General features: G+C 36.7%; 1 protein-coding gene across 3 annotated transcripts in view; it reads right to left on the bottom strand.

Annotated features, from left to right (window-relative positions):
• Positions 1-27,103, bottom strand: part of LOC117337745 (A disintegrin and metalloproteinase with thrombospondin motifs 18-like) — a 78,934-nt gene that overhangs the window by 14,892 nt on the left and 36,939 nt on the right. For all 3 annotated transcript variants that reach the window (XM_033898852.1, XM_033898850.1, XM_033898851.1), the window contains exons 2-9: positions 25,547-25,619; positions 13,237-13,616; positions 5,870-6,026; positions 4,889-5,103; positions 4,311-4,394; positions 3,604-3,763; positions 1,511-1,616; positions 1,174-1,311 (exon numbers count right to left, since the gene is read on the bottom strand). In XM_033898852.1, coding sequence (XP_033754743.1) covers positions 1,174-1,311; positions 1,511-1,616; positions 3,604-3,763; positions 4,311-4,394; positions 4,889-5,103; positions 5,870-6,026; positions 13,237-13,616; positions 25,547-25,619 — 1,313 coding nt within the window. The remainder of the gene's footprint in view (positions 1-1,173; positions 1,312-1,510; positions 1,617-3,603; positions 3,764-4,310; positions 4,395-4,888; positions 5,104-5,869; positions 6,027-13,236; positions 13,617-25,546; positions 25,620-27,103) is intronic.

Raw genomic sequence — 27,103 nt, 5'->3', positions numbered from 1 at the left:
GAAAAGGAGGGCCCTCTGGTGGCTATCACTATATATATATATATATATATACTATATATCTGACATAATTAGCATTTATACAATGAGGTCACTGTGACCAACTTTTCGACTGTTTTTTTTTTTTTTTTTCTCGGTTGTTTATTTATTTTCAACATATCAATGCATCATAATTACGTAGAAAGATTTAAAACGTATCATTAAGTTTTGTCGAAACCGAGGCAATCGGGAAATTGACCCCCCGCTTGACCCCCTCATAACTCGAAGTGGCCTCTGACCTGACCTTAATTTCATGTCATGTTATGACCACCTAACCTAAAGGTATTTATAAACAAAAATTAAAAATTATCGGTGATAGCGACCAGAGGGCCTAAATTGGCATCCATTACTTTTTATTGAAACAATACGGTTATTGATATGTATGTATCTTTACGGTAAATTATATTATTTCCGACTTATCATCGTATTCTAAGTTTCTGATAATCTGATTTTAAAATTCAATTAAATTTTACTTTAATTCAGTCCTGTTTTAGAACTTCGTGTTTAACAGGATATTCCCACTGTTTACTGACATGTTCGAATCATAAATTATAAATAGGCGTATTCAGTCATTTTGTATCTAAAAAATATCAGAGATGCAAATTTGCAAAGTTAACTGTGGATTTTTGTAACCTTTGAGTTCCTCAAATCATCCGTCTTGTTTATATCGAAGATGTTTACTTACATTTACGTACATTCTTTTTTGTTTAACACGTGCAAAGACGTAATAGCAGACAGATTTCCGATATATGATATATCTCTTTCCGTCTGAAGAGTCTTCTCATACTTTTCGTGTGTTTGTTTAAATTTAGGCAGTGTGTAATTTTCTTTTTTAAGTTTTATAATTTCATCCATCTTTATGCAAAGACACTTATACTTGTAGAGCAGCCAGGTCTTGCTATTCTCAGAAGAAAAAAGTACACATACTTGTAACCTAACAAATGAAACTGCGAGGTGGATTGTTTTGGAGAGCCCCGAGAATATAATCTTCGCAAAGAAATGTTTCGTAAAAGTATTTTATACTAAACACTTTTTTTCTTTAAATAAATCTTTTCTTATGTATATACTGAGAACTGCTACTTTCGTTTTGGAAAGGTAAAGGTCATAGGACTAGGAGCTCGTATAAAGACCACTCACTTGAGGAAGCGCATAAGGTAGGCCTTACTACAGATAGACCAGTGGAACAAACCATCCTTCCCCATTAGCGTGGGTGACATGATCGTCCCAGCAGACTGGGTACAGTAATTTCCTTCTCCGTCATGGAACATGCCAAAACTATAAAGGAAGCAACATACATGAGCATAATTCAGTAGAAAAATATTTTGAAATATGGGTTTTGAAAATAATTAATTAATAACATAGGAGTTTTGAAACTACATATATATACATATGTATATTTTATCAAGATATTTACAGAACATGTGGTTAATGAATGTCTATATGGACCTCACTAGTAGTCAGTAAGTGTACTTACTTGTGTCCCATTTCGTGTGCGATTGTAAAGGCTGTAGAGAGACCAGTGTCTTCGTTAATAGTACAGCTCCTTATCCGGTTACACATTCCTTCTATGGGGGCAAAACCTGCAAAACAATGATTTTGTATGTAACTCTTTCCCTAGAAAGTTGATTTCATTCCCGAAGAAGACGCTTACACTGTCGGAACCCCCGGTCTTATTCTCCTCTTTCGAGGGTATCCATGACCGTACTTTGCTTTCGTTTTATTAGTTTTGTTTGCACCTACAGATAAAACCTGTGAGAAATCATTATTTGATATATCCGACTCATTACAAGCATGTTCACGACATCTAAATGTAAAACGATTTACAAGAAAACAACAAGCCAACTCTCTCATAACAGAAATATTATAAAACTGTTTATCTTGAAATCAATCAAAATTTGTTAACGAGTTACTTCCTATATTATTGTTCAAATAGTCTTGTCCATTTATTTTTTCATTTAAGTTGATTTCTTTATTGCCTAAAAACATTAGAGTTATCTCCCTTCTTATACGTTTTTCAATATGAATTAAAACACCAATGGAAGAAAACGACGCAGAACGGAAGAAGAAAATGGAAATCGGATAAAACAACTGAGATCAATTTTCAGAGCAAAAGACGAATTCTGTATGGCCGAAATGGCGACTGAATTCTAAACAACATCCCTCTCCCCGACACTGCCTCAGTTTTGCCCTCGTTTGGAGTTTGCCCCTCTGAGGAAGGCTCCGGGTTTTGTGCCTCGGAAGAGACATACCAGAGTCTGTAAATATCGTAGTTGCTACTCCTGCCTATCATTTTAGAAGTGGGGCGACTGGTAGTCAGTATAATGTGACTAGGTGGGATGTCCTGCTGGGTGTCGTAGGCAGTATACTTCAGTAAGATCGCACTAGAAAAGTGGTATCGGTTTCGCGCTAAGAACATGAAGTCAAACATGACAACACCGTAGCCTCCCATACACACACACACACTGTCACAAAACACATACATCCAACACACAGTAAAAGCCGTCCTTGAATGACAACAGCTGTTAATAGGACGGTAAACATTATAAAAAACCAAACCCTGTAAGTGACGGATGAAGTGAGTCGCGTGTCACAACATGCAGCGTGAAAATAAACCTATTAATCATCATTACAATTTTGATCATTTTGCTTGTCTAAAGAATTAATATATAATTTCATCCGTTGGACGGATAGGGAAAAGGGTAAATATTTTGGTTATGTAATACAGTGCCGATAGGTGGCGTGATGATTTGTGATTCGCACGTGCAATCCCCTGCCGCGTGTTACCTGTACATGTACAAAACATGTACTTGTCATTCAGGCGACACGGGTAACGGCCTGCAGACGTAAAAAATGTTTTTACAATAATAAAAGAAATGAAAGGGAGACTTGGCAATATTAGAATTAGAATGATTAGATCAATTTTATAATTGATATGCATCTATTAATTGGTAATCAGTGATATGGGAAGAAATATGTATGTGTATTCGCAACAAATACGAATTATGATAAATCTATGATTAAGTTTAATACTTTGTTTGTAGGTGCATACAATGTACATGCGTTATGTCCTTAAAATGTTTGTCGTTTATAAAAAATGATTTGTTAAATAGATCAGCCGCAGAGCCCGTGTCGCAGAGAAATACATTTCTGTATTTTGTTTTGTTTATGTTTATGTTTATATTAACATAACTGAATAGGGAATTGATACGTCATAGACATGGCCAGTTATTTAATAGCTATCGGGACGGATACTGTAAACATTCTTATTCTGGCACACTCTAATCTTAGCGCAAAACTAAACTAAAACAAATTAGCAGAATAATGTATTATATTAGCGGACCACAATGATTGCTATAGCAACCGATGTAGATAAACTCCAATTAGCGAAATCATAATTTAGCGGAATACTCAAGGCACAAAAACCCCGCTAAAATAAGCTTACCACTAAAATATACACATTTACAGAACCTGATTAAATTAATGTAATACTACGTAATATGAAGTTAACAACATGAATATGACGATTTAACATACATGAGGGGTGCGGTTACATGGAGTGTGGATTACCTAACGTGTCACATGGGGCGTTTTTGTAGGAGCACAGATCCATGCCCGTGAGGAGAATAGCGTGGTCGTGTTGTCTCCCCTTGGGTCCAACCAGCACTGACTGCCAGGAACAAAAACTGTTGAGCGTCTTGTCGGCATGGTAACCAATCTCAAGTCCAGTCTGAGAAAGTCGGAAAAAATAACAATCTACCAGATTTATTTAGTTAAATGTGAAGTGATAATTTCGAAAAAGAAGATGGATAAAGATGTAATAATAATGGCATATTGTATTACATGATTTTGAAGGAGAATGTAGGTAGATCAGTCCACACAGGATTTGCATTTTTGACATTAATTATCTGAAGTTTCATCTATAGCCAGAAACGCTTTCAGTAGATTTTTGTGTTCAAATGTAAGATAGCAATAAGAGTTTTTGACCGTGAAATCGCTCAACCATTATGCGATTAAATACAATTGCGTTATATTTTTATACTTAAACTTTTACGTCAGAATTATGTAACCAGGAAACAAAACAACATCACATTGTAAGCTTACCTCGTCCCCCTCCAGCAGAATGAGTTCGACCAATAAAATATCAAGTTTACATACATACCTCCTCCCCCTCTTGCGCAATGAGCCCGATCAACACATTAACAAGTATGCATAAATACCTCGTCCCCTCCGGCAGAATGAGCCCGACCAACACAATAACTAGTATGGATACATACCTCGTCCCCCTCCAGTAGAATGAGTCCGACCAAAACAATATCCAGTTTTTTCCCTAGACTTGAATCTTTGTACAAATCTGCCACCTACATAAACACATATATAGATCAATATCATATGAAGGTCATTAAAATGCCTAGAGTTTTGACGCAAGCACAAAAGGCACATTAAGTCAATGCCATACAATTTAAGACGTCATATCAGGTCAAGGTCATACAATTTTGTCTAGGTACTGTACTCAGTCATTGCAATATTTGTACTGTTATTTTGTGACGTATCCTATTGTCTTTTTATGATAAGGGTCAAGGTCATTAAAGTAAGATTGATCGAGTTGTGAAAAACAGAAAGAGTGACAAATGTTCTGACAAGTGTGTAAGGAGACGAATGGATGTTCTTGCATTTCATTTTTTTTTTCTTGACTATTTGAAAGAGCAAGGTGAAATGTGTCAATGTCAGAGATTATTGTCAGTAAACTAAAAACAATACCCCCAATATGTATAACTAAGTACTGGAGTGTACACCTATGGACAATGTATTGAAGGGCAAAAGTTAAAATTGGAAACCGTTCTTGGTGACCTACCATGTTGAACAGAGTGAGTGTATATGTTGTGATATTCTCGTCCCCGTGTTTATAGTACATGGTCTTATCCACCACAACCAGGGTCTCTACGGTCTTCTCTTCCTCTGGCAGGTTAGGTGACCGGAAGCGCAATTTGAAGGGCGATCGCTTTTTAATGGTGTGTGGCTGTGTCTCTTTGATAGTACCTGTCCGACTATTGTACATAGCTCTTTTCTCTGAATAACAAGAAATAGTTCAAAATAGTCATACATCGATATCAGTATCAGGCAAAATTTAATCCAGTAAAATTATACCATATACTGGATATTTGAAGACTTCAAAAGACCCCAGAAACGAACAAACAAATTGTTTTTAAAACAGAAATGTGTTCTTTTCTCTGAATAACAAGAAATAGTTCAAAATAGTCATACATCGATATCAGTATCAGGAAAAATTTAATCCAGTAAAATTATACCATATACTGGAGGTTTGAAGACTTTAAAAGACGCCAGAAACGAACAAACAAATTGTTTTTAAAACAGAAATGTGTTCTTTTCTCTGAATAACAAGAAATAGTTCAAAATAGTCATACATCGATATCAGTATCAGGCAAAATTTAATCCAGTAAAATTATATCATATACTGGATATTTGAAGACTTCAAAAGACCCCAGAAACGAACAAACAAATTGTTTCTAAAACAGAAATTTGTTCGCTGACTTTAGCTATTTGGTGACACAAAGCGGTTCATACGGAACCTGCTTTTCCGGTTTTGTCTATTTTTTCTTTTCTTTTTTTTTTAACTGTAGGAATTCAAACTGATCCTCTGCCCCGTAATAACAGGTCTATACATTCATGTTATGTACCTTCTCAGCAATAGCATGAATCCTCCCGATATATGACGAGATGTTGAATAACCAATCAAAAAACATCTAAACGCATGATTTTATAAGATCATGACGTCAGAATATAATGTTTGACATCATCATTTCAACAAACGTACCCTGAGTTTGTTTGCCACAGTACTGGGTTTGATCAGCGAGTCGTGAGGAACGCCGGGTTATCTTATGTGGACGACCTTGACCCTGCTTCCCGCGAATTCGGTGTCTTTTGATTGGTTCTAGAATAAAATCCTCTTCTGCAGTTCGTATTACTCCGCTCTGAAAGTAAATTCGCCATTTATGATTATCAATTATTAAACAAATTGATAGATATATTGTATACACTTCATAAACTTCATTTGCATATCAGAGAGACTTCTTCATGGAGTGACGTCACAAAAATGAGTATCAAGGACCCTTTGAATTTAAATTTTAAAAAGTTAGTGCGTAATTGGTCAGTTGGGCATTCAAAATAAGGCTATTGGAAGATTTTCAAATATTTGACCCATTTCTTACTTGATTCAGGTCAATTCTTAAGTTTTTTTTAAATGAAATAAGATTATGGCTTATTTTTGCCGGCTGGGGGTAAGTCGCGATGTCCACAATCCACGTGTTATCTCGTCAGTAATGTGATATACTCTCTAGCTAAGAGACCAGGTGTTCACTGCTCTAAGGTATCAATTCTGACACAGAGAATAAACACAAACACTGTATGTAACCTTTGACCTCTCGTTAGTAATCAACATCTGTAACACGACATGACACGTGTTTATGATTACATAATGTGTCGGTCACAGCTGACGAAATTTAAGGAGACATAGTCTAGGATAAAACATTGCCGATAAATGATAATGTTTATGGGACAAACATGAACATACCGCAGCCTCCAAAACACAAACACACACAATCACCACACTCATGCATCTCGCATACAGGCGAAGTCGTACTTAAACGACCATAGCTGTTGATATGATGTTACACAATACAAAACAAACCATCAGTAATATTCATGATAGGACATGACTTCCTCACTTAATGTGTTGCTGACATAGGGGTTTGTTATCACGATTTAATAGTATGGATGACAATGGTAGAATAACATGGTCTTCCCAGAGATCCGAAGATCCCGAATGTTGACAATTAATCGCAACAGATTTATAATCAGGAAACATTTTTGATATGAACAATCAACTTTTGCGTTTGCCCATAGGAGTACCTTATAGTTTTGTTGTCACAACCCTGATTTTACTTTTCACCTGACACTTAGAGAACATGCCATTACCTGAATTTGACCTGAATTTACATAAGTCGATATCGCAGAAAAGGCTTACTACGGTTTACGCCTTTGCTGTCGTGAGGTATGCCTCCTGATTTGTTTTCTACTGTTTACACCTTTGCTGTCGTGAGGTATGCCTCCTGATTTGTTTTCTACTGTTTACACCTTTGCTGTCGTGAGGTATGCCTCCTGATTTGTTTTCTACTGTTTACGCCTTTGCTGTCGTGAGGTATGCCTCCTGATTTGTTTTCTACTGTTTACGCCTTTGCTGTCGTGAGGTATGCCTCCTGATTTGTTTTCTACTGTTTACACCTTTGCTGTCGTGAGGTATGCCTCCTGATTTGTTTTCTACTGTTTACGCCTTTGCTGTCGTGAGGTATGCCTCCTGATTTGTTTTCTACTGTTTACGCCTTTGCTGTCGTGAGGTATGCCTCCTGATTTGTTTTCTACTGTTTACGCCTTTGCTGTCGTGACGTATGCCTCCTGATTTGTTTTCTACTGTTTACGCCTTTGCTGTCGTGAGGTCTGCCTCCTGATTTGTTTTCTACTGTTTACGCCTTTGCTGTCGTGAGGTATGCCTCCTGATTTGTTTTCTACTGTTTACGCCTTTGCTGTCGTGAGGTATGCCTCCTGATTTGTTTTCTACTGTTTACACCTTTGCTGTCGTGAGGTATGCCTCCTGATTTGTTTTCTACTGTTTACGCCTTTGCTGTCGTGAGGTATGCCTCCTGATTTGTTTTCTACTGTTTACGCCTTTGCTGTCGTGAGGTATGCCTCCTGATAATATCTCCCACGATTCATTCGAATTATACTTGTATTGGCCCATTCTTTGTCATTTTTTGATTACCAAGGTAACGGATTTTCAGGAATTACCATGCGTTAGGACATTAAACGTTTGGTATGTATTATCTAATCTCGTCTCCAAGGTTCTTCCACGTCACGTGCCCTTTTTCCTGATGGTCTAACTCCATCGTAGCCTGTCCCTAGCAAGTGATGGAAAATATAGGATATATGATTCCAGAGAAACGAATATACAAAATCTGTCAGATTCCTCAATATTTTGCTAGATTTGAATGATGTGTAGTGACTTTATCTGTAGCGCATTTACAAATGATTTCTATATAAATGAAATAAATATTTATTGTTGAATAAAGTATCTTTCTTCGTTCGCCTTTCCATTTGATATTTAAACTATTCGATTTATTCCAAAATACAATATTGTTTTGACTATTTAAGTGTATCCTGTGTAGTATGTACATCCGGGAAAACTGTCACATGCGACTGGTGGTTGACACTTCCTTTCAATAATATATCTACTTATATGTTAACTGAATACTTGTGCTATATAGAAATATCTTGCTCATTTAGTGCTTAAATTCGTTAGCTAAAACAAAATGATAAGTGTTTTTAATCCCGAATATAACAGTAAACACATTTTATTTCAATGCGTGTTCCCATGAAAAGTTTTACACTTCAAAATGCATAATTTTACAACCTGGTATGAACTTGTAAAGCCTGTTTCAGTCTGCTAAATAATTGCACCAAAGACAAGGCTCAAGTCATCCTAATACAGCAAAATATGCGTTATTAATCATAAGCGAATTTACGAGATGTCACTAGACCGAATCCGACGAAAGGGGGTTCAGCAAGAACGACATGTCTAGGTAACTTTTCGTAGGAGTATTTATGTTGAGAGATCATCGTATTATGATGGTATGTCAATGTGTCCATCGATGTGTTACTGTACTGTAATTATTTGTCAAACAACGAAGACAGATTGGGAACCGCTTGTAATCATGTAAGGTTCCACTGAATGTTATATAGAATACATGTTGCTCTCTTAATGCATGACAAATAAATATCACGAAGCGTAATTGTTGCAGGGTATAAAAGAACAGCACATTGCGAGAACACTCGTCGACATGGATTTGTTTTGTTTTTGATTTTGTTTTAGATATGATAACGTTTACGTTATTGTCTTATTCGAACAAAATTTGAATTTCCTTTCTTTTTCAAAAAGTATGAAATATGTTAAAAACATATATTACTCAATTGCATGGAAGCATCAAACTACACGCTCATTCATTGGTAGGGAAGAAAATATTGATTAAAATATGTACAGGCTTAATTATTTTAACAATTACATTATCTATAGCATGGGATGTCCTCGGCCGTATAGGCTATTTACTTTTGATTTTCATGTATTTTTTCAACCATTGTTGCATTTTAAACTTGTATATAAAATATTTTGACTGTATGAACAAATCTGCATGAAATACCATGCAAACACTATTTTACAGACAAATACACTATTAAAAAAGGCTGTTGATACCAAACAACCTAGAATCAGAGCTATCCACAAAATATAAAATGTAGTATGAGAAAGACAATTAAAGAAATCATGGTGTATCTGTTACATACGTTTGTATATACATTTTTTGTATGTATAAATTTAACATTTTTAAAAGTACTTATTTGGTGAACAATCCGTGAACTTGCATATTGAGAGATGGGTCTTCGCCATGGATAAAACATGAATTGTAACAATGTGGATTTAGTTTTAAATGTAAACTTTTTACGGAAAAGTTTTACCCGTTTTTGTAACATCATGTACCTCGAGAATAGCTTCCATGTCAGTCACGACTGTTTAGACAACTCATTTTAAAATTTGTTGCATAAGATAAAATGTACTTTCCTTATAAGGACATCAACTGTTGCCTGAAATCAACACGGTTATCGGATATTTAAAATACAATAGATGATTCTGGAAGAATAAAAAAAAAACAAGCATCACTTTCACATCAAGAATCGGACAGTGTACAGGACACAGCAGCAAGCACATATGTCACCCACAGGTGTAATATTACGTATATAAATACTTACAAGGACATAAATCCCTGCTATATAGATATATGTGTGGATATTTTGTTTGATCTTCCAATCAGATATATAAGAAATTTGTCTTCAAAATGACATCTTATTATCTTTTTGGGCTGTAGACCTTTTCCCAGGTTTTCCGATTTTCTCGCTGATTCTTTCTGTTTGCGTGATCGCACTTCATTATGTGTTAAATGTAGTAAAAATACTAGTCAATTTATTTACGGCAGATAAGAAAATAGTGTATAATTCTTTTCTCTTTTATTTTCAGGTTATTTGATAACATTTTGTTGTACCGTGAATGTGGTATTACTGGAAAGTTTCACAAGACAGCATGTATTTATACTGCTGACGTATCCCTGGAATTATTACAATTCTATAGCATTCGTTAGTCGTGCATCTTAGAACATGACAAACCGAATACAAACTACATTGTACTTGGGAATAGCTACAGAACGAATAATTGATTGATAGGTACGATGCATATATCATCTGTCGGAATAATTCCCTCAACAATGAAAAACGTCCCCTGGATTATTGTCGTATTAACATCACGAAGAAAATAAAAACATTTCACCTGTCTGAAATTCAGATGAAGTCAAATATAGGCGAATAGCTGTGTGTGACAGCTCACCAAACCCCTTCAGGTACATGCTTTTCACGTCAACGAACACTTGAAAAATGCCTATACCTGTAATCGGTCGACGCCTTTGAAGTCACACCTGGCTCAGGTGCATACACAACACTATAAATTATCACTGTAAATTAGTATAGGAATGCTTCAGATATTGTTTGAATTCTATTTTAAAATACGAAAAATTTCAGCTATGCATATAACACCGAGAAGGACAAAATATAACTTTATAGATTTGAAAGTAATGCTTTTAAAATATGCTTAATTTCGAATAAATGATTTTCGAAAACACTTACATTCTTTAGTTTAAAGATTCAATGTTTAGAGAATTCCTAGCAACCTTGTCGATATATAATACGAACAATGGTTTATACAACATCACCAAGCGACATCTTGTTCCACGGTAGTTACGAGCTAAATTCGATACAGAAGGATAATGAAGATACAGAGTCAGATTCACAAGTATATTATCCGAGTCCTAAGAAAGTTAGGCCCTAGCTTATACCGTTGAATAAACTTGCAAAAAAATATAAAAATTCATAGTTTCTTTCACATCTTCTCTTTTCATAATCTGACAACTCCCCAATACTGATGTCTTCTTAATCGCCATTTCCAATGCTGATGGAATATGTTGGTTTTTTTTTTTAACAAAATGGCACCCATTATAATTACTCATCTTAATTTTTTTAAACATCAACAGCGAATTTAAAGTTGCTATTTATATACTTCAGCCAATCACTCATCATTACAATTATCTCTGGTGGTCAAATTATGGATCATAGGAACACTTGATTGTCCTTATGGACATCCTAGAATGACGATGAAATTGGACGATTATCAGAAGGCAATCTTGTATATATTATTTCTTTATCTACATATAGGAATGTTTTTTTCCTTATCCGATATTAAGTAAGATGTTCTGGGTTCTTATTAATATGCCAAACAGTCACCCTAGTTCCCATTTTGAAAATGTCACTTTCCCCCGAATTCGACCTAGACGGAGATCATGATACTAGTATCCTTGCAACTTTTCAATCAAGGGTCTCCATACAAATTATGGAATTATGATTTCGTAATTATGTCGGTATTTATTCATGTTATCATATTAGAAGATGTTGATTATCTTTGCAAAACCCTTCACTCTTTAAGAATTGACTTCCATGATGTATTTCATACGAACATATGCCAAACAACATGTAGGATATGCCATCCGACTTATTTCCCGATATCTATCTCTTTATCATTGGCCTTAGTGGTATCAAATCTGTCCCGGTTTCCAATATCACGATGAGGCTTTGAAAAAATGGTTATTTAAAAGAATATTCAATTCGGAATTTATCTGATATATTTTTAAGTAAAATTTGCAAAAACGCATCTACGTATATTCTTATGGAAATCATACACCTTAATTGACCATATAAACAAAAATATCATATTTGATTTTGCTAGTTATATATATATATATATATATTTAATTAATATATGTCTATAATTTAACTATATGACTTTCATATTTCATATGTTTTTATTTATCTAGCAATATCGTTTTACAAACATTTAAGATGCCCCTGATAGCGTCTCAACAGGTTTGATTTGTGGTAGCCAAACAAAATATGTGTGTACATTATAAAATCGACAGGAAATATTTTTTGACGAAACAATAGAAGTGTGATTCCAGTTAAAAAAAAATATCAGTGAAAAACGTACGCATTTGTGTATTAGATAGAGTTCTTAAAAGGTACAGAAAAGCCAGAATTTTTTGCGAAATTTTCCCGTAAAGTTGAAATACGTCATCTAGATAATTATGACAAATGTCATAATACATTTGTCTAATAAATGATCTATCCATCAATGTTTGTAATGGTACATATTTTTCTTGTTTGGATGATGAGAAACCAAACAGGTGCATTGTGCGAATGATTCACGTCACAAATATGACAAATTTGACAAGCTGTACGATCTATTATAATAACCAGACATGGTAGTACTGTGTACAACCAAACATAGCCATACATTCCAAGGGGTCACAAGGTATGGATGTATGATTTCAATACCTATAACTGTTACGATATAATTCATATTGACATTTTTATTTTGATGAATTACTAATGATCTGATTCGTCAGTGAAAACACCATTAGTATGACAATAAAACAAATTGCTATGAAAGCTTTGTTTGTAACCGACTAATGGCGATTGTACATTCAGTCATGCTACATTGGAGACTTAAGTTGACAAGAAGCACGAGGTATTCAGAAATTTCAAGAAGATATCCTTTTTTCAAAAGAGTCTTTTTTCGGCTGCAGCTTTTACTGTAAACGTACATATTTTTTGCGATAATCTTATTTTCACGCTAGAAGCATCACACTTAATTATGATTGTGACAAAAGCATTTTTTTATAACCTGTTTCTATATAAAATATTTTTGCGCGTTAGTGCGCTAATCTGTTCAAATTCTGAAACGCGCTATATTTTAAGTAAGTAAAATAAGGTACGTTTACGGTACACATAGACAATTATCAAAAAATAAACAAACATATATGGCTTATCGCTAGATATGTATATTACAGTGAAATATATTCGAAATTTAAATTGATGCTAGTCGAATTCTTATTTATTAAGTATGTCAGAAAATTTAGTTCTGATATCGAAAATATATAAAATGACATAAATTAGTTCATAGCTTTCAACAATGATACTTACAGCACCATCACACAGTGAAATCGAAGCTGGCGCACCATTGTGTGACGTCACACTTCCGGTATATTGACACTGAGATTGGGACCAAGCTCGAGTTGTCTCCGCTTGATCTTCTTGCATGCCATCTTGTCTTTGGTTTCCACGCCTATACACTTTAAATCCGGGGGCTAACAATTGCTGATTCTGCCATAATTTGATTTGAAATTTATGTCCAAATCCCTCTACTTCGGCCTGTAGCACACTAACGTTTTGATATGAGGTATCGCGCCTTTCTCTGTTGTCATGGTAATGATATTGTTTTTGATGGAAATGGTGATGTAACTGATCATGGGAGACATGTTGTCCTTCTGGGTCATAAAAAGTTGGAATGGTTATGTCAAAGTCTGAAAATATAAACAAAAATATACAAATTAGTATAACACAACTCCTTGAATGACGGGCACGCTCTCAATAATTTTTACTCCAAAACGTCACATTAACATTGCAATTTTTTCCTACTTCGGTAATAGAGAGGGTTCACAAACGTTTAAACCTTTGTTGGGGTAAAAAGAGATATGTTGACCATCAAGATACATGTACGAATTGTCTAGCGTTCGGTAAATTCTCGCGCCAAACTTTAAAATCTTAAAATCGGATTGGGATATTTCAGTATACTTCATACAGGAGTGATAGGTTTTATGAATCGTCTTTGCAGAAATGAGTTGTATATTAAGAGCAGAATTCATAGATTTCAACAAGAGGCCCATAGGGCTGCATCATCATCCGACCAATAGATCGGGAACTATTACTCTACGCCTACACCTGCAATTAAACAGCAGACGTCTGGTAAAGGTCAATATAAAGGTCAGGAAAGAACACAGGTCAAGAAAGGGCAAAGGTCAAATAGCTCATCAAATCTATTCTATATGACATGCTCTTCAAATACATATTTTATAACAGTTTAAGGTTATGCGAAAGGTCAATGATCTATGAAGTATACACTTCATTTGTATATTAAGAGTAAATGTATATAACTAATGGTAATAAATTTATCATGGTTTTTTATCGATTTTTCATTTACAGATCTTATAACTACGTAAAGTTTTGTCAAATGTCAATGTAAAAGTCAAAATGGTCTAATTGGCCATTAACAACAATCAATAACACAGTTTTGGTTTAAATGAAATTCGATATACGTGCTGCTCAAGATCAAAAGCCAAATTGCTCAAATGATATTGTTCTGACACAGTGGGACGTATAATATAACAATAGTACATATTTCTCCGTTCTACGGAGAGTAATCACCGTGGGACATTTTAATGCTAACATAAGTTAAAGTTTATATACAACAGTAGGCAAAGGGTGTCCCTGTGTGGGGCCCCAGCTGTTATTTGTTACAGAGCGAACTCAAAATCAAGCGAAATTCAGCAAAATATATATATATCAAAATTTAATTTCTTTGAAAAACATGCTACATAAATATCTGCTAAATCGGTCCCTTTAACGCAGAAAATCAACAGTGTTATATATCCTAATGTTGACACAGACATATAATTTACGTTTTTTTAATTACCCATCTCTACATGTGTGGTATATCGAAACCCGACCACAGTTATACAGAGGAGAGTTTAGACGTATTCAGAGCTGGGTAGAATAATGTGAAACGTCAAATACTGGCCTCTAATTGTTACAGAAACTGGACACTTAAACACAACTGAGACAATAACAGATCACTGTTTAGTCCGTGAATGACAGTTGTAACCAGTGAAATGTATTAATAGTCTGAAGTTCAGTGGAGTTTTTTTTACATTTGTATAAGGTTTCATTTATAAGGTTCGCATATACATCGCAGCTATACGTTAACACGCCTGATTGTTACTCCAAAGAGATCAGGTTGGTCTGCTACAAAGTGTCTTCTCATTAATCTTCAATAGTGTTTGTCCAGAAAGTTCACTTTTAAGGACACGTTAGGAAAGTGTGGAAAATGTGGCGTTGTGTAGGTTTTCGTCTTGGCATTAACTTGTATTAGACCGAATCTTTGCAGTCAGAATTTACGAAATGTAAGATATCATATGTCATTGTGAATCTGTTTACTGTCACATCTCAATGTGGTGAAAGCTATTGCAATAGGCAAATCAGAAAATGTAACAACGTTGACCTTGTAAGCGAAAATGTACAGGCTGTACTGCAAATACTTTTTTTGACAAATATTTTATTCCCCCTGAATTATTAATATATATACTTATAGCTATGCAAATACTTCTTTATGTGTAATATTCCATCTTCCATGTTTCCCTTTACGTTGCCATCTTTCTTTTTCATCTTCTGTTCTGTTGAAATTTTCTCCTTGGTGAATTGTCTATATCTAATGTCAAGTCGCCCATCACACATGTTTGTTATGCATCTCAGTCTACTCGCTCCCTAACCTGCCTCCTTTGGAACCGAAACTGCTTCTGGTTTCTCACACATTCTGCTATAACTGACCTCTTCCTTCCTCATTTTGTGTATGAGTTGTCATCTTGGCAGTTTTAGGCCTTAGTTGTTTTCGTTTCTGCCCTGGCTCCAAGTCTGCCCTGTATAGTAATATGATGTATTATACTATTGACGCTTTATCCGAATAAGATGCCGCATGGCACTAGTAGTAAATGTCACGTGATATCATCATATTAGTCCAGTTTTTTTAACAGAATTTACTCATCTAAACTGTTTCTTGATTTCCTCCCTGGAACTCCAAACCTTGTGGAGGTATCCTCTGACAGCAGACTATGTTGATCTTTCCTGCCTGCGAATTTCTCTTTTTTACTCCATTCACTGTGTATTCAGCATACCTTTTAGCCGAAGTCATCCTTCTTTGAGATATTGCAGTCCCGGTTTTCCCATATATTGCGTGTCTTCTGGACTTGGTGTATACACTTCTCTTCTCGCCTCTTAGTTGTTTGATCTGCTTGTTCTCTTTTTCAGGGGCCGCGGTGGCTGAGTGGTTAAGGTGTCCCGACACTTTGTCACTAGCCCTCCACCTCTGGGTTGCGAGTTCGAAACCCATGTGGGGCAGTTGCCAGGTACTGACCGTAGGCCGGTCCTCCGGCTTTCCTCCACCTCCAAAACCTGGCACGTCTTTAAATGACCCTGGCTGTTAATAGGACGTTAAACAAACCAAACCAAACCAAGTTCTCTTTTCATCAACCATTTTACTTCTCTACACAATGAACGCCATGACTTCAAGTTCTTTCACTGACAGTTGCTTCAATTTTGGTCTATATATATTGATTTCGACTTTTCTACTCATCTTTGGCCACCTGAATTCTCTCTGGCCTCATGCTGCTCATTTCTTAAACATTGATCCCAACTTGCTGACACCGATGCATGAATAATCTTATTTCCGAGTCAGTGTTTCACCGACATCAACGTTGACTTCTGAGCGCTGCGTTGGTGATGGCTTACATGTATGGCTACTATTCTCAGTCCAATTTCACAGTTATCGACTGATTTTGGATTAAAATTTTTGAACCAACATGCAATGACGATATGTCCTGAAAAAGGTCACTTGGTCGTTTTCCTACGACTAGTCCGATTGAGTCTGCACCTATTTTAATGTTATACTGTGGATCTGTATTTAGGGGTTTTATTTGTCAAACAATTATAGCATTATGCCTACGTAGTTCCAAAATGTTCTTCTTTTTTTTTCTCTCTCTCTCTCTCTCACTTTTTTTGTCCTTAGCATCTTCAAACCCTGACTTTCAATGTCATCTCCATCTCATTGAACGTAATTTTATAGACGTTCTCTTAATATGTATGCACTTAGCTTGATGGTCATGTTCTTCTTCAAGTTCACACTATTCTAAGACGAAATGTGTTATCTATATTTGAGTGTTGGGTAATCAAATATCCATTTCATATGAAAACGTTTTCGATTGTACATTTGAACCAACTTGACATCGAGCATCAATTCACCAATGATGAGTTTTCCCGGTGTATAAACCAGCCACCATGTAAACCTTACAAAGACTTGTGCATCAGTTTAAATTGTTATCGTTCATGCCTTCAAGTACGAACATATATGTTTCCCGTTGAATCCCAATAGCACACCATTCAAGAATTGTAAGGCAATGGTTTGCTAATGACCAACCGAAAGAAAATATACCCATTCAGAAGACAAACTTCACAATCAGCCGCAGGCTGAGTTACTCTTCAATGACTGGATTCATCGACTCGGAAGATGTTGGGCGGAGAACAGCTATTAAAATTCACGTATCGCTAAATTGTATTTCCATGTTTGGACGAGATCGTCTTTTCATCGCGGACAATACCTGTAGCTCTTTCTAACCGCAAATCATTTGAAGATGTCTTCACGTCCCTCTTTAGCTAAATTCTTCAACAAAGCTTCTTAGATTGTTCTTGCTAAGCAGCCATACCAGTTTAAAGAATGTTGTTATTATTGTTTCTAATGTTAAAAATGTTTGCATTTATTGAAAACAAAAGACCGAAAATTGACCTTTCTAATTTCCGGTTTCTCGGAAGCCATATCTCAGGCTTTTCAATATTTGTCGCGTCTGATACCAGTTTACCTCTGCGCGCGCGTCTTTGAAATTTCCTATCATCAAATCTCGCGAGAGTTCCATCAATGTCAAAACATACAAATGAGTTGTTGTATCACATTACAAAGACATTTTAGACATATCTCTGAAAAATCAGCTTGTGTTTTGATTTCTTTTTATGAAGTATTGTACGGAAGTGATATAAAACGCTGAACAGCTGAAACGTGAACTAATCCCCAAGGCAATTTTGAACAAGTCCCCGTTGTAGCTATGAAAAAGTCTCCCCTGTAATAACTATGAACAAGTCCCCAATTTTAACTTTGAACCAGTCTTCGGTGGTAACTATGAACAAGTCCCAAGTATACATTGTAACTATGATGCCCCTTGTGTGATATTACTGAACAAATCCAAAATGGAAACTATGAACCAGTCCTCGGTGGTAACTGCGAACCAGTCATCGGTTGTAAATGTGAACCAGTTATCGGTTGTAAATGTGAACCAGTCATCGGTTGTAAATGTGAACCAGTCATCGGTTGTAAATGTGAACCAGTCCTCGATGGTAAATGTGAACCAGTCCTCGATGGTAAATGTGAACAAGTCCTCGATGGTAAATGTGAACCAGTCCTCGATGGTAAATGTGAACCAGTCCTCGATGGTAAATGTGAACAAGTCCTCGGCTGAAAATGGGAACCTGTTCGCGGTGGTAAATGTGAACCAGTCCACGGTGGTAATTGTGAACCAGGCCTCGATGGTAAATGTGAACCAGGCCTCGAGGGTAATTGTGAACCAGGCCTCGATGGTAAATGTGAACCAGGCCTCGGTGGTAAATGTGAACCAGGCCTCGGGGGTAATTGTGAACCAGTCCACGGTGGTAATTGTGAACCAGGCCTCGATGGTAAATGTGAACCAGGCCTCGGAGGTAATTGTGAACCAGGCCTCGGGGGTAATTGTGAACCAGTCCACGGTGGTAATTGTGAACCAGGCCTCGATGGTAATTGTGAACCAGGCCTCGGGGGTAATTGTGAACCAGTCCACGGTGGTAATTGTGAACCAGGCCTCGATGGTAAATGTGAACCAGGCCTCGGTGGTAAATGGGAACCTGATCGCGGTGGTCAATGTGAACCAGGCCTCGATGGTAAATGTGAACCAGGCCTCGGTGGTAAATGTGAACCAGGCCTCGGGGGTAATTGTGAACCAGTCCACGGTGGTAAATGTGAACCAGGTCTCGGTGGTAATTGTGAACCAGGCCTCGAAGGTAAATGTGAACCAGGCCTCGGTGGTAATTGTGAACCAGTCCTCGACGGTAAGCATGAACAAGTCCCACGTGTTATATTATAACTGTGAACAAGCCCCAGTTTTACTGTGAACACGTCATGTTTCTGGTATCATAAGGTCATTCCCGACATTAGTCACCCCAAATGAACTCGTTAAAATCTTGCATTGTAAATAATCGTATCCGTACGCACAAGATTAAATATTTATTTTCATAAAAGACGTAAAAAAGAAATTACTTACTCCTATAGACTTTACAAACAGAAGCACACAATGAGAATGTAGGCTTTACTTTATATCTTAAACAGAATTCGTTTTGACCTATTGTACGAACATGGACAGGTAATTTTCAAACAGGTAAAATCTGTTTGATCTCTTGTTAGCTCTATTCGACTTAATGCAAATCACCTTTATGACATGGTTTTAAAACCACACAAGATGCAAAGTGTATCGCACAAAAACCCTATTCAACATTTCCTAATCTTCGTAATGAATAAAATAAATTGTATTTTCAATTCGGGAACGATCAAAGGGTGCGTATGGGCTAGGCTGTTTAACATATATATGACTGTGGCTATTGTACGGGTAGGAGCTGCTCTCTTGGAGTTTCATTAAAAGGTTACATTTGTGATGTTATGTAAACCACTAAATAACTATCATTCATCTATTGGACTCATTCACAAATAGATTGTATAAATGATTCTGTGTACATGTACCTGGTGCCGTTTAGCCTAGAGTAAGTATAGATATACTATGAAAGTTACGTGTGTATGTTTCTGACTCATATTAAAGTACTGATCATATGAGACAAATCCGTCTTTTATACTTTCATGAATTTCATGAAACATGTCTCCTTTAAATGATATTAGATATAGATCCTTTGGACCTAAAACACCAGAAAATTCTCTCAAAATCACATAGTAACTCGCGTTCACTCAACTTATCGATAAAACGCTACCTATTTTAATTCCTTCTCTATAATAATAATATAATATAATGTATAAAACGAAAATCGTGCTTGCGGCAGGTAAGCATGCAAGGGCATGGACGGTTGACGTTCTTGAATGAAATAGCTTTACGTTTAGGTTGATTGTGTCTGTCAGAATGTCCAAGCCTGGTATCAGGTCCAGAGGAAACTCGGGCTAGTGGATGTCATGCAGTATAGGGAGAAAGCTAGGTTTATCGTAAACGCTGAATTTTAAATTAGTTTGTTACAATTCGAATTTATTCGGAAGCCACCTGAAACGGCCATAAACCGCAGAGATATTTACGATTCAGCACCGCTCCTTATCCCTAGTACGTCAGCACGTCTTCATGATCATGCATTTTAATTACGGACGTAAAATAAAGTAGGTCGTTTTGAGCTACATATGAGATATCTCACCATACTGATCTTTGGTAGTCTGGCTTTCGGAACGCACATGGACTTAAAGTCGATGGTGTAAAAAACATAATCCATCAGTCTTCGGCAGTAGGTCTGTGTGTTTCAGTGAGATAGCGTTATACGTGTGCTTGTTAAGTCGACATCACTTTTGCGTTGTACAGCGGCCTCCATAACCACACACATACACTTCACATATGCATATCGCACATGGAGTAGGTCCGTCTTTATAAATCAAAATATTTCAGGGAAGCCATGTTTATCAGAACGATTTTCGAGATGACTGACACAAAATTAGGAACAAGTCGCGGAAATGTTATTTTCATTAGAACGCCGACTTTTTTTAATTTGAAACCCTAGTACATATTTTATCAATGTTTTCCTCTGTGGTCAACACTACGGTCAAGCAAGTAGTGACCGACTGAATTCGAACAGCTAGAGGCTAAGTTTGGACAATTAGACCGCTGGAGCAGAAATCTGTATCACGTTCTAAATCAACACATTGGTGTTGAGGGGATATCCTCACAGTTAAAATTAGATGTACGTCAGTATTTTGGTTACAATGTACCTAAACAATATCTATATTTAAATTACTCCAACATCCCGAGCTGGTGACGTCACAGTTGATGAAACAAAGCATGAGTTTGTTTGTGTAACATAACAGGCATATCTTGGTGGGCTTTCGTATATTAATACGGGACTTGTCTTTGTCAATTAAATTATCATTATGTCAATCACATGTATACCTAATTATAAACAAACAATGCTGGTAAAAATAGTCAAAATGTTAGGAACACAAAAACGAAAACGGCCAGGTCTTAAGATATTCTACAAAGCAAAATAGGACTGCAAGTTCCGGAAATGTAGTGTTTCTATTCTACAAAGCAGATTTCGTCCCCGATATCCGGAAATGTATTTTATGTATTCTACAAAGCAGATTGCGTAACCGATATCCGGAAATGTATTTTATGTATTCTACAAAGCAGATTTCGTCCCCGATATCCGGAAATGTATTTTATGTAATCTACAAAGCGGAATGCGTCTCTGAGACCCCCCTCTCCCAAAAACAAAAACAAAACAAACAACAAAAAACAAACAACAAAACACACACACAAATATATATATATATATATATATATATATATATAAATTATATAAAAACTGAATACTATGTTTCTGATTTATATATTGGGATATAACTGTTCTTTCATTGATCCTATGATCAAGTTCAAACATGGCAATATTTCCTATAACGACAGTTTTTAATTCCGGGTTCCTTGTAAGTCGTTTGAAACGTCTTGAAAATACATCTTACATACAAGATGGCCAGGAAATCACACAATATGCAAGATACGTGAGTAAGAAGAAGGACATTTCCGTCATGTCGATTTACATTTTATATCACAGAGGTAAATAGCGCGAAAACAGAACCCGTTAAGGTAATGTTGTACATATCTGATCAAAGATCCACTCACTGAGTTACTGTTAATGTGCTAGATAGATTTTTATACCTGTACTGAAGACAACCGTATTAGTTAAAATGAATTATCAAGTTTAAATCAAATTATTACAGGAGACGCAAATACGACTTAATGTTTTGTAGGCCAGGTGACTCATCAGTAAGTTGGATAATTCTTCTGCACTGATTGTAAGGTGGGGGAGGAGGGGGGTGATATATCTGTGGGGGAGGAGGGGGGGGGGGGGTGATATATCTGTGGGGGGAGGGGGGTGATATATCTGTGGGGGAGGAGGGGGGTGATATATCTTACCTATAAGGTTTAATACGACAGGTGACTCATAAGTAAGTTGGATACAATGAACTTCTGCTCTGAATGAAAGGAGGGGAATATATTTATACATCTTTCATATTCAAAGTGCATGTACAGTTACAATATATGTACAATAATACAATATTACTTATTCGACAATATATGTTTTTCGTTCTCTTTTAAAAGGTGTACAATTTGGGAACTTAATTAGGAATGAAATGTGATCGATAAAATCAGAGAGATCCGAATGTCAATACAGGATTGTCGGACATTGTTCTGCTATTCAACGCACGGTGGCGTTGTTGTTTGGTTATGGTCGGAAATCGATAAAATCCGAGAGACATGCGTATGAGACCATCTGACTGCTCGTGAAAGCAATTATATCTCTCATAAATAAATGTTCAGCCTAACTACGCGAATTTCTAGAAACCTGTCTATCTTAAACTTTAACTGCTAACTAATAAATAATGCTGTTTGGGACCCCCTTTTTAGTATTTGGGAAGCTAACACTTGTTACAAGTCTATGATGATTGACAGGTATGAACGCCATAGAAGATCCGGTTTCCCATCCGATTTTTGAAGTGAGTAGTTAATATTACCTATGTTTGTATAATAACTTCATACGTCAGTGTGGGTTTAACCTTGGACTTGGACAAATGTTCAACACTCGATATGGTTTAAAGACTTAAAAGTGAAACCAAGCCAAACAATAATCACTCCCGTAGGTTTTTAGGTGCATTCGATTTGATGTTTAAGTACACTTGATTTGATATGTAGGTGCATTCGATTTGATTGTATGTTTGAAACCACAGTTATTGATGAATACAACACAACAATGTCGCAGATCTTCGTATTGTGGGGTGAGGGATGGAGTTGGTTTTTTGATGAGGACAGGCGACTGAAATTTCTGATGTCACGGTTACCAGCATGTCAATATATGACCCTGGTCGTTAAGCTTATTAATCTAAAAAGTGTAAAAATAAAGTTGTAACTAATACACCTTTACAGATTGAAATTCATAATAAGGTAAATGTATATAATGCTTAACACAATTCCCACATCATCTTTGTATATATATAAGATCAACATTCATCAGATTCACGGCATCGTAAGGAGACAAACATGAACATACCACAGTCTCCAAAAACAAAGACATACCCCAGTCTCCCAAAACACAAACATACCACAGCCTCCCAAAACACAAACATACCCCAGCCTCCCAAAACACAGACATACCCCAGTCTCCCAAAACACAAACATACCACAGCCTCCCAAAACACAGACATACCCCAGTCTCCCAAAATACAAACATACCCCAGTCTCCCAAAACACAAACATACCACAGCCTCCCAAAACACAGACATACCACAGCCTCCCAAAACACAAACATACCACAGTCTCCCAAAACACATACATACCACAGCCTCTCAACACATGGACATACCCCAGCCTCCCAAAACATGGACATACCACAGCCTCCCAAAACACAGACATACCACAGCCTCCCAAAACACAAACATACCCCAGCCTCCCAAAACACAGACATACCACAGTCTCCCAAAACATGGACATACCACAGCCTCTCAAAACATGGACATACCACAGCCTCCCAAAACATGGACATACCACAGCCTCCCAAAACATGGACATACCACAGCCTCCCAAAACATGGACATACCACAGCCTCCCAAAACATGGACATACCACAGCCTCTCAAAACATGGACATACCACAGCCTCCCAAAACATGGACATACCACAGCCTCCCAAAACATACCACAGCCTCCCAAAACATACCACAGCCTCCCAAAACACAGACATACCACAGCCTCCCAAAACACAGATATACCACAGTCTCCCAAAACACGGACATACCCCAGCCTCTCAAATAATGGACATACCCCAGCCTCCCAAAACACGGACATACCCCAGCCTCCCAAAACACATACATACCACAGCCTCCCAAAACACATACATACCACAGCCTCCCAAAACACAAAATACCACAGCCTCCCAAAACACAGACATACCACAGTCTCCCAAAACACAGACATACCCCAGCCTCCCAAAACATGGACATACCCCAGCCTCCCAAAACACAGACATACCACAATCTCCCAAAACACAAACATACCACAGCCCTCCAAAACACATACATACCACAGCCTCCCAAAACACAGACATACCACAGCCTCTCAAAACAGGAACCTATTCACCACAATCATGCATCTGACACAAAGGGGAGAGCGTCTTCAAATGACCATAGCTGTTGAAAGGTCGTTAAACAGAAAGCAAACCAAACAATAAACATTTAACTTTACATATTTATTGTCATTTTAGGGTGTTGCACAATACTTGCTAAACTGCTATTCTTATTTGTTTACACTTGTCTGCAAACAATTGTTCAATAGAAACAAAATACAATATTTGCCTGCATTTAAACTTCCCCTCTCTGTAAAAAATATAAACCGTCGCGTTCTATATTTATAACTCAGTGCCTCTGAAGATGTTTCTTTCCTTTTTTTTTCCCTTGGGATATTTCTGTAGGATCTTACAATTCGCTATGTATAGATATGTTACGAATGTTTACGGAACAATACAGGAATTTTTATAATCTTATAAATGACACGCCGGCCACATGTCGACTTTAATGTCATGTGTCAAAAATAGGTTACATGTACGTTTCAGTGTATATAAAGCGCATATAGTACGAAAAAAGTTCGTATCCACGTGAAATTGATAACTTTATATCGCTTTTGCAACTTATAGCATATATTCATATGTATTGCTCAATAAATGCATGGTTAACATAAATGTGATATCCAACCGCTATATATATATATAAATTATAACAAAGTTAAATCCAATTATACTTGATGAACCCAGCAAAGGGTAAAGCCGCCAGCGCGGACATTTATTTTAACTAAGTCCGTACTGCTAGTAAGTCGGTTAATCGTACAAACATACTTTGTATGGATTAAAATAAAGTCCCTTACTTTCATGCAATTGGAATTCCGGTGAGTCAATTAATTTGCATTAATAATACATGCTGATTGGCCAATTGTTAAACGCGCTGATTGGTTGATAGTGTCAACACGTTTAGTGGTTGATCTGGTTGTGGTGTTTTTAGACAAGTAGTTCTGTTTACGTACGTCAAAGATGTCCCTACAAAATCCGAATCACTACACGTAAGCATTGATAATTACGTATATTATGTTTTTGTGAGCTTAATCTAGAGACAATGCAACACACGTGAAGATAAAGGTATATTTACGTACATGTACATGATATTTCCTAATTGTAGGTGTGACATACTCACAAATAAACTTCTAGTTCCCCACCCACACCGGAAGTATCAAAGGAGGAAATGAATCTTACCTTCATTTATGGAATGTTGAGTGTCTATATAGATCTCGTCACCCGATAATTCACACCACGTGGGCGTCACAACCTGTCAATCAAAAGAATATCACAATATATTCGGACGTTGATAACTGGCTCATAGAAATACATATCCTATCAAAGGAAAAAGAAAATGGGGAAAACGTGTGTTTCGGGTTTTGAGTTGGGATTTGGGAGGGGGAGGGAGGAGGGGAGTGGGATGGGAGGGGGAGGGGGAGGGAGGAGGGGTGCTACATATTCCATACTTAGTATTTCCTTATTCAAGATTGAGAAATTTTCAAACTGATTTTGCTACTGTCGTTATCATATGAACAAGGGAATCAAAATTTCCATTTTACATATTTAAGTAAAAATGCTGTTTCGAATACATTTGGATATGAAAGGAACGAAATTTGAAAACATCTGTACTATAACGTAAATGACATTAATCTGTCATGATTGCTGAAATATCCATAAATGTCCACTTTAACGTCGTAGATAAAAGAAACAAAAGTATGATGCAGCTGATAAATATGATTGCCTTGAACTCTGTCTCCTAGCACCAGTAGAGACCTATACAACAGACTAAAAGTTTCTAGTATGTGTTCAATCTCGATTGTCCTGAACAATCCTATAGCGACCGGTCACTATATAAAGCAGTCTAAAAATAAAAAAAAATAACGACAAACTAATGCTATTGTTGTGAAAGCGCTTAAAAGTTTGTCGTAAGGTTTTTTGTTTAGATATAACACATACATGTGTAGTAACACAAATGACGAAGGAAGACAACTTTATGACTCGTGCCCTGACCAACTCTACATGGACACGAACTTTTTCCAGCTTTTTATTTTGTCCAAAAAAAAAAAAAAAGGAAAAACGGCGGCATGCATTTGGAAAAAATATTGACGTAAATTTGTCATCCTTTGCTTCATCACTTCCGTCACGTTTAGGAAGAATACTGGTACATTGTGGGTACTGTCCGGGCCGATACGGAGATTATATTATTGGCATAGTACATTGTAGTACTCGAGGGATTTCTTGTATCTCGTCTCTAGCTAAGGCCTAATTGGCCTGTAGTGAGCATGAAAGAGAATATGGATCATCATCTACACTGTTATCTTTTATGTGTATTCATGGAGTGAAAGTTGTATTCTGATTGGATGTTTCTTTGTAGTAGGTTCCTATTGATTGGATCGTTCTGTGGTAGCTGAATTATGATTGGAACATTTAGATTTTTGCAAAGATGTACACGAAAGGTTGAATATGCCTAGAGAGACGTGATATTCGAATGTGATTTATTGACACGGCCGTTTGATGATGTGTTATTTTGTTGTTAGGCGTAAATCCTTTCGTTTCTTCTCCAAACTCGACCAGTCTAGTTTGTTCAGCATGTCGCCAACACCGGACAATTCGCGATACCTGTTACTGACAAAGCGAGTGGCTCTGCCCTGAATCATTTTTACCTGTTGGATGTCGTTCGTGGTGAAAAGATTCCATACTGACAAGCATATATTCAAGGGTCTTACAGATGCTTTGTAAACATTTTCCTTGAGA

This window comes from Pecten maximus, chromosome 11 (assembly GCF_902652985.1).
Source record: "Pecten maximus chromosome 11, xPecMax1.1, whole genome shotgun sequence".
Classification (NCBI taxonomy): Eukaryota; Metazoa; Mollusca; class Bivalvia; order Pectinida; family Pectinidae; genus Pecten; species Pecten maximus.
The sequence above is the reverse complement of the archived record's forward strand: the minus strand, read 5'-3'. Positions and strand labels throughout refer to the sequence as shown.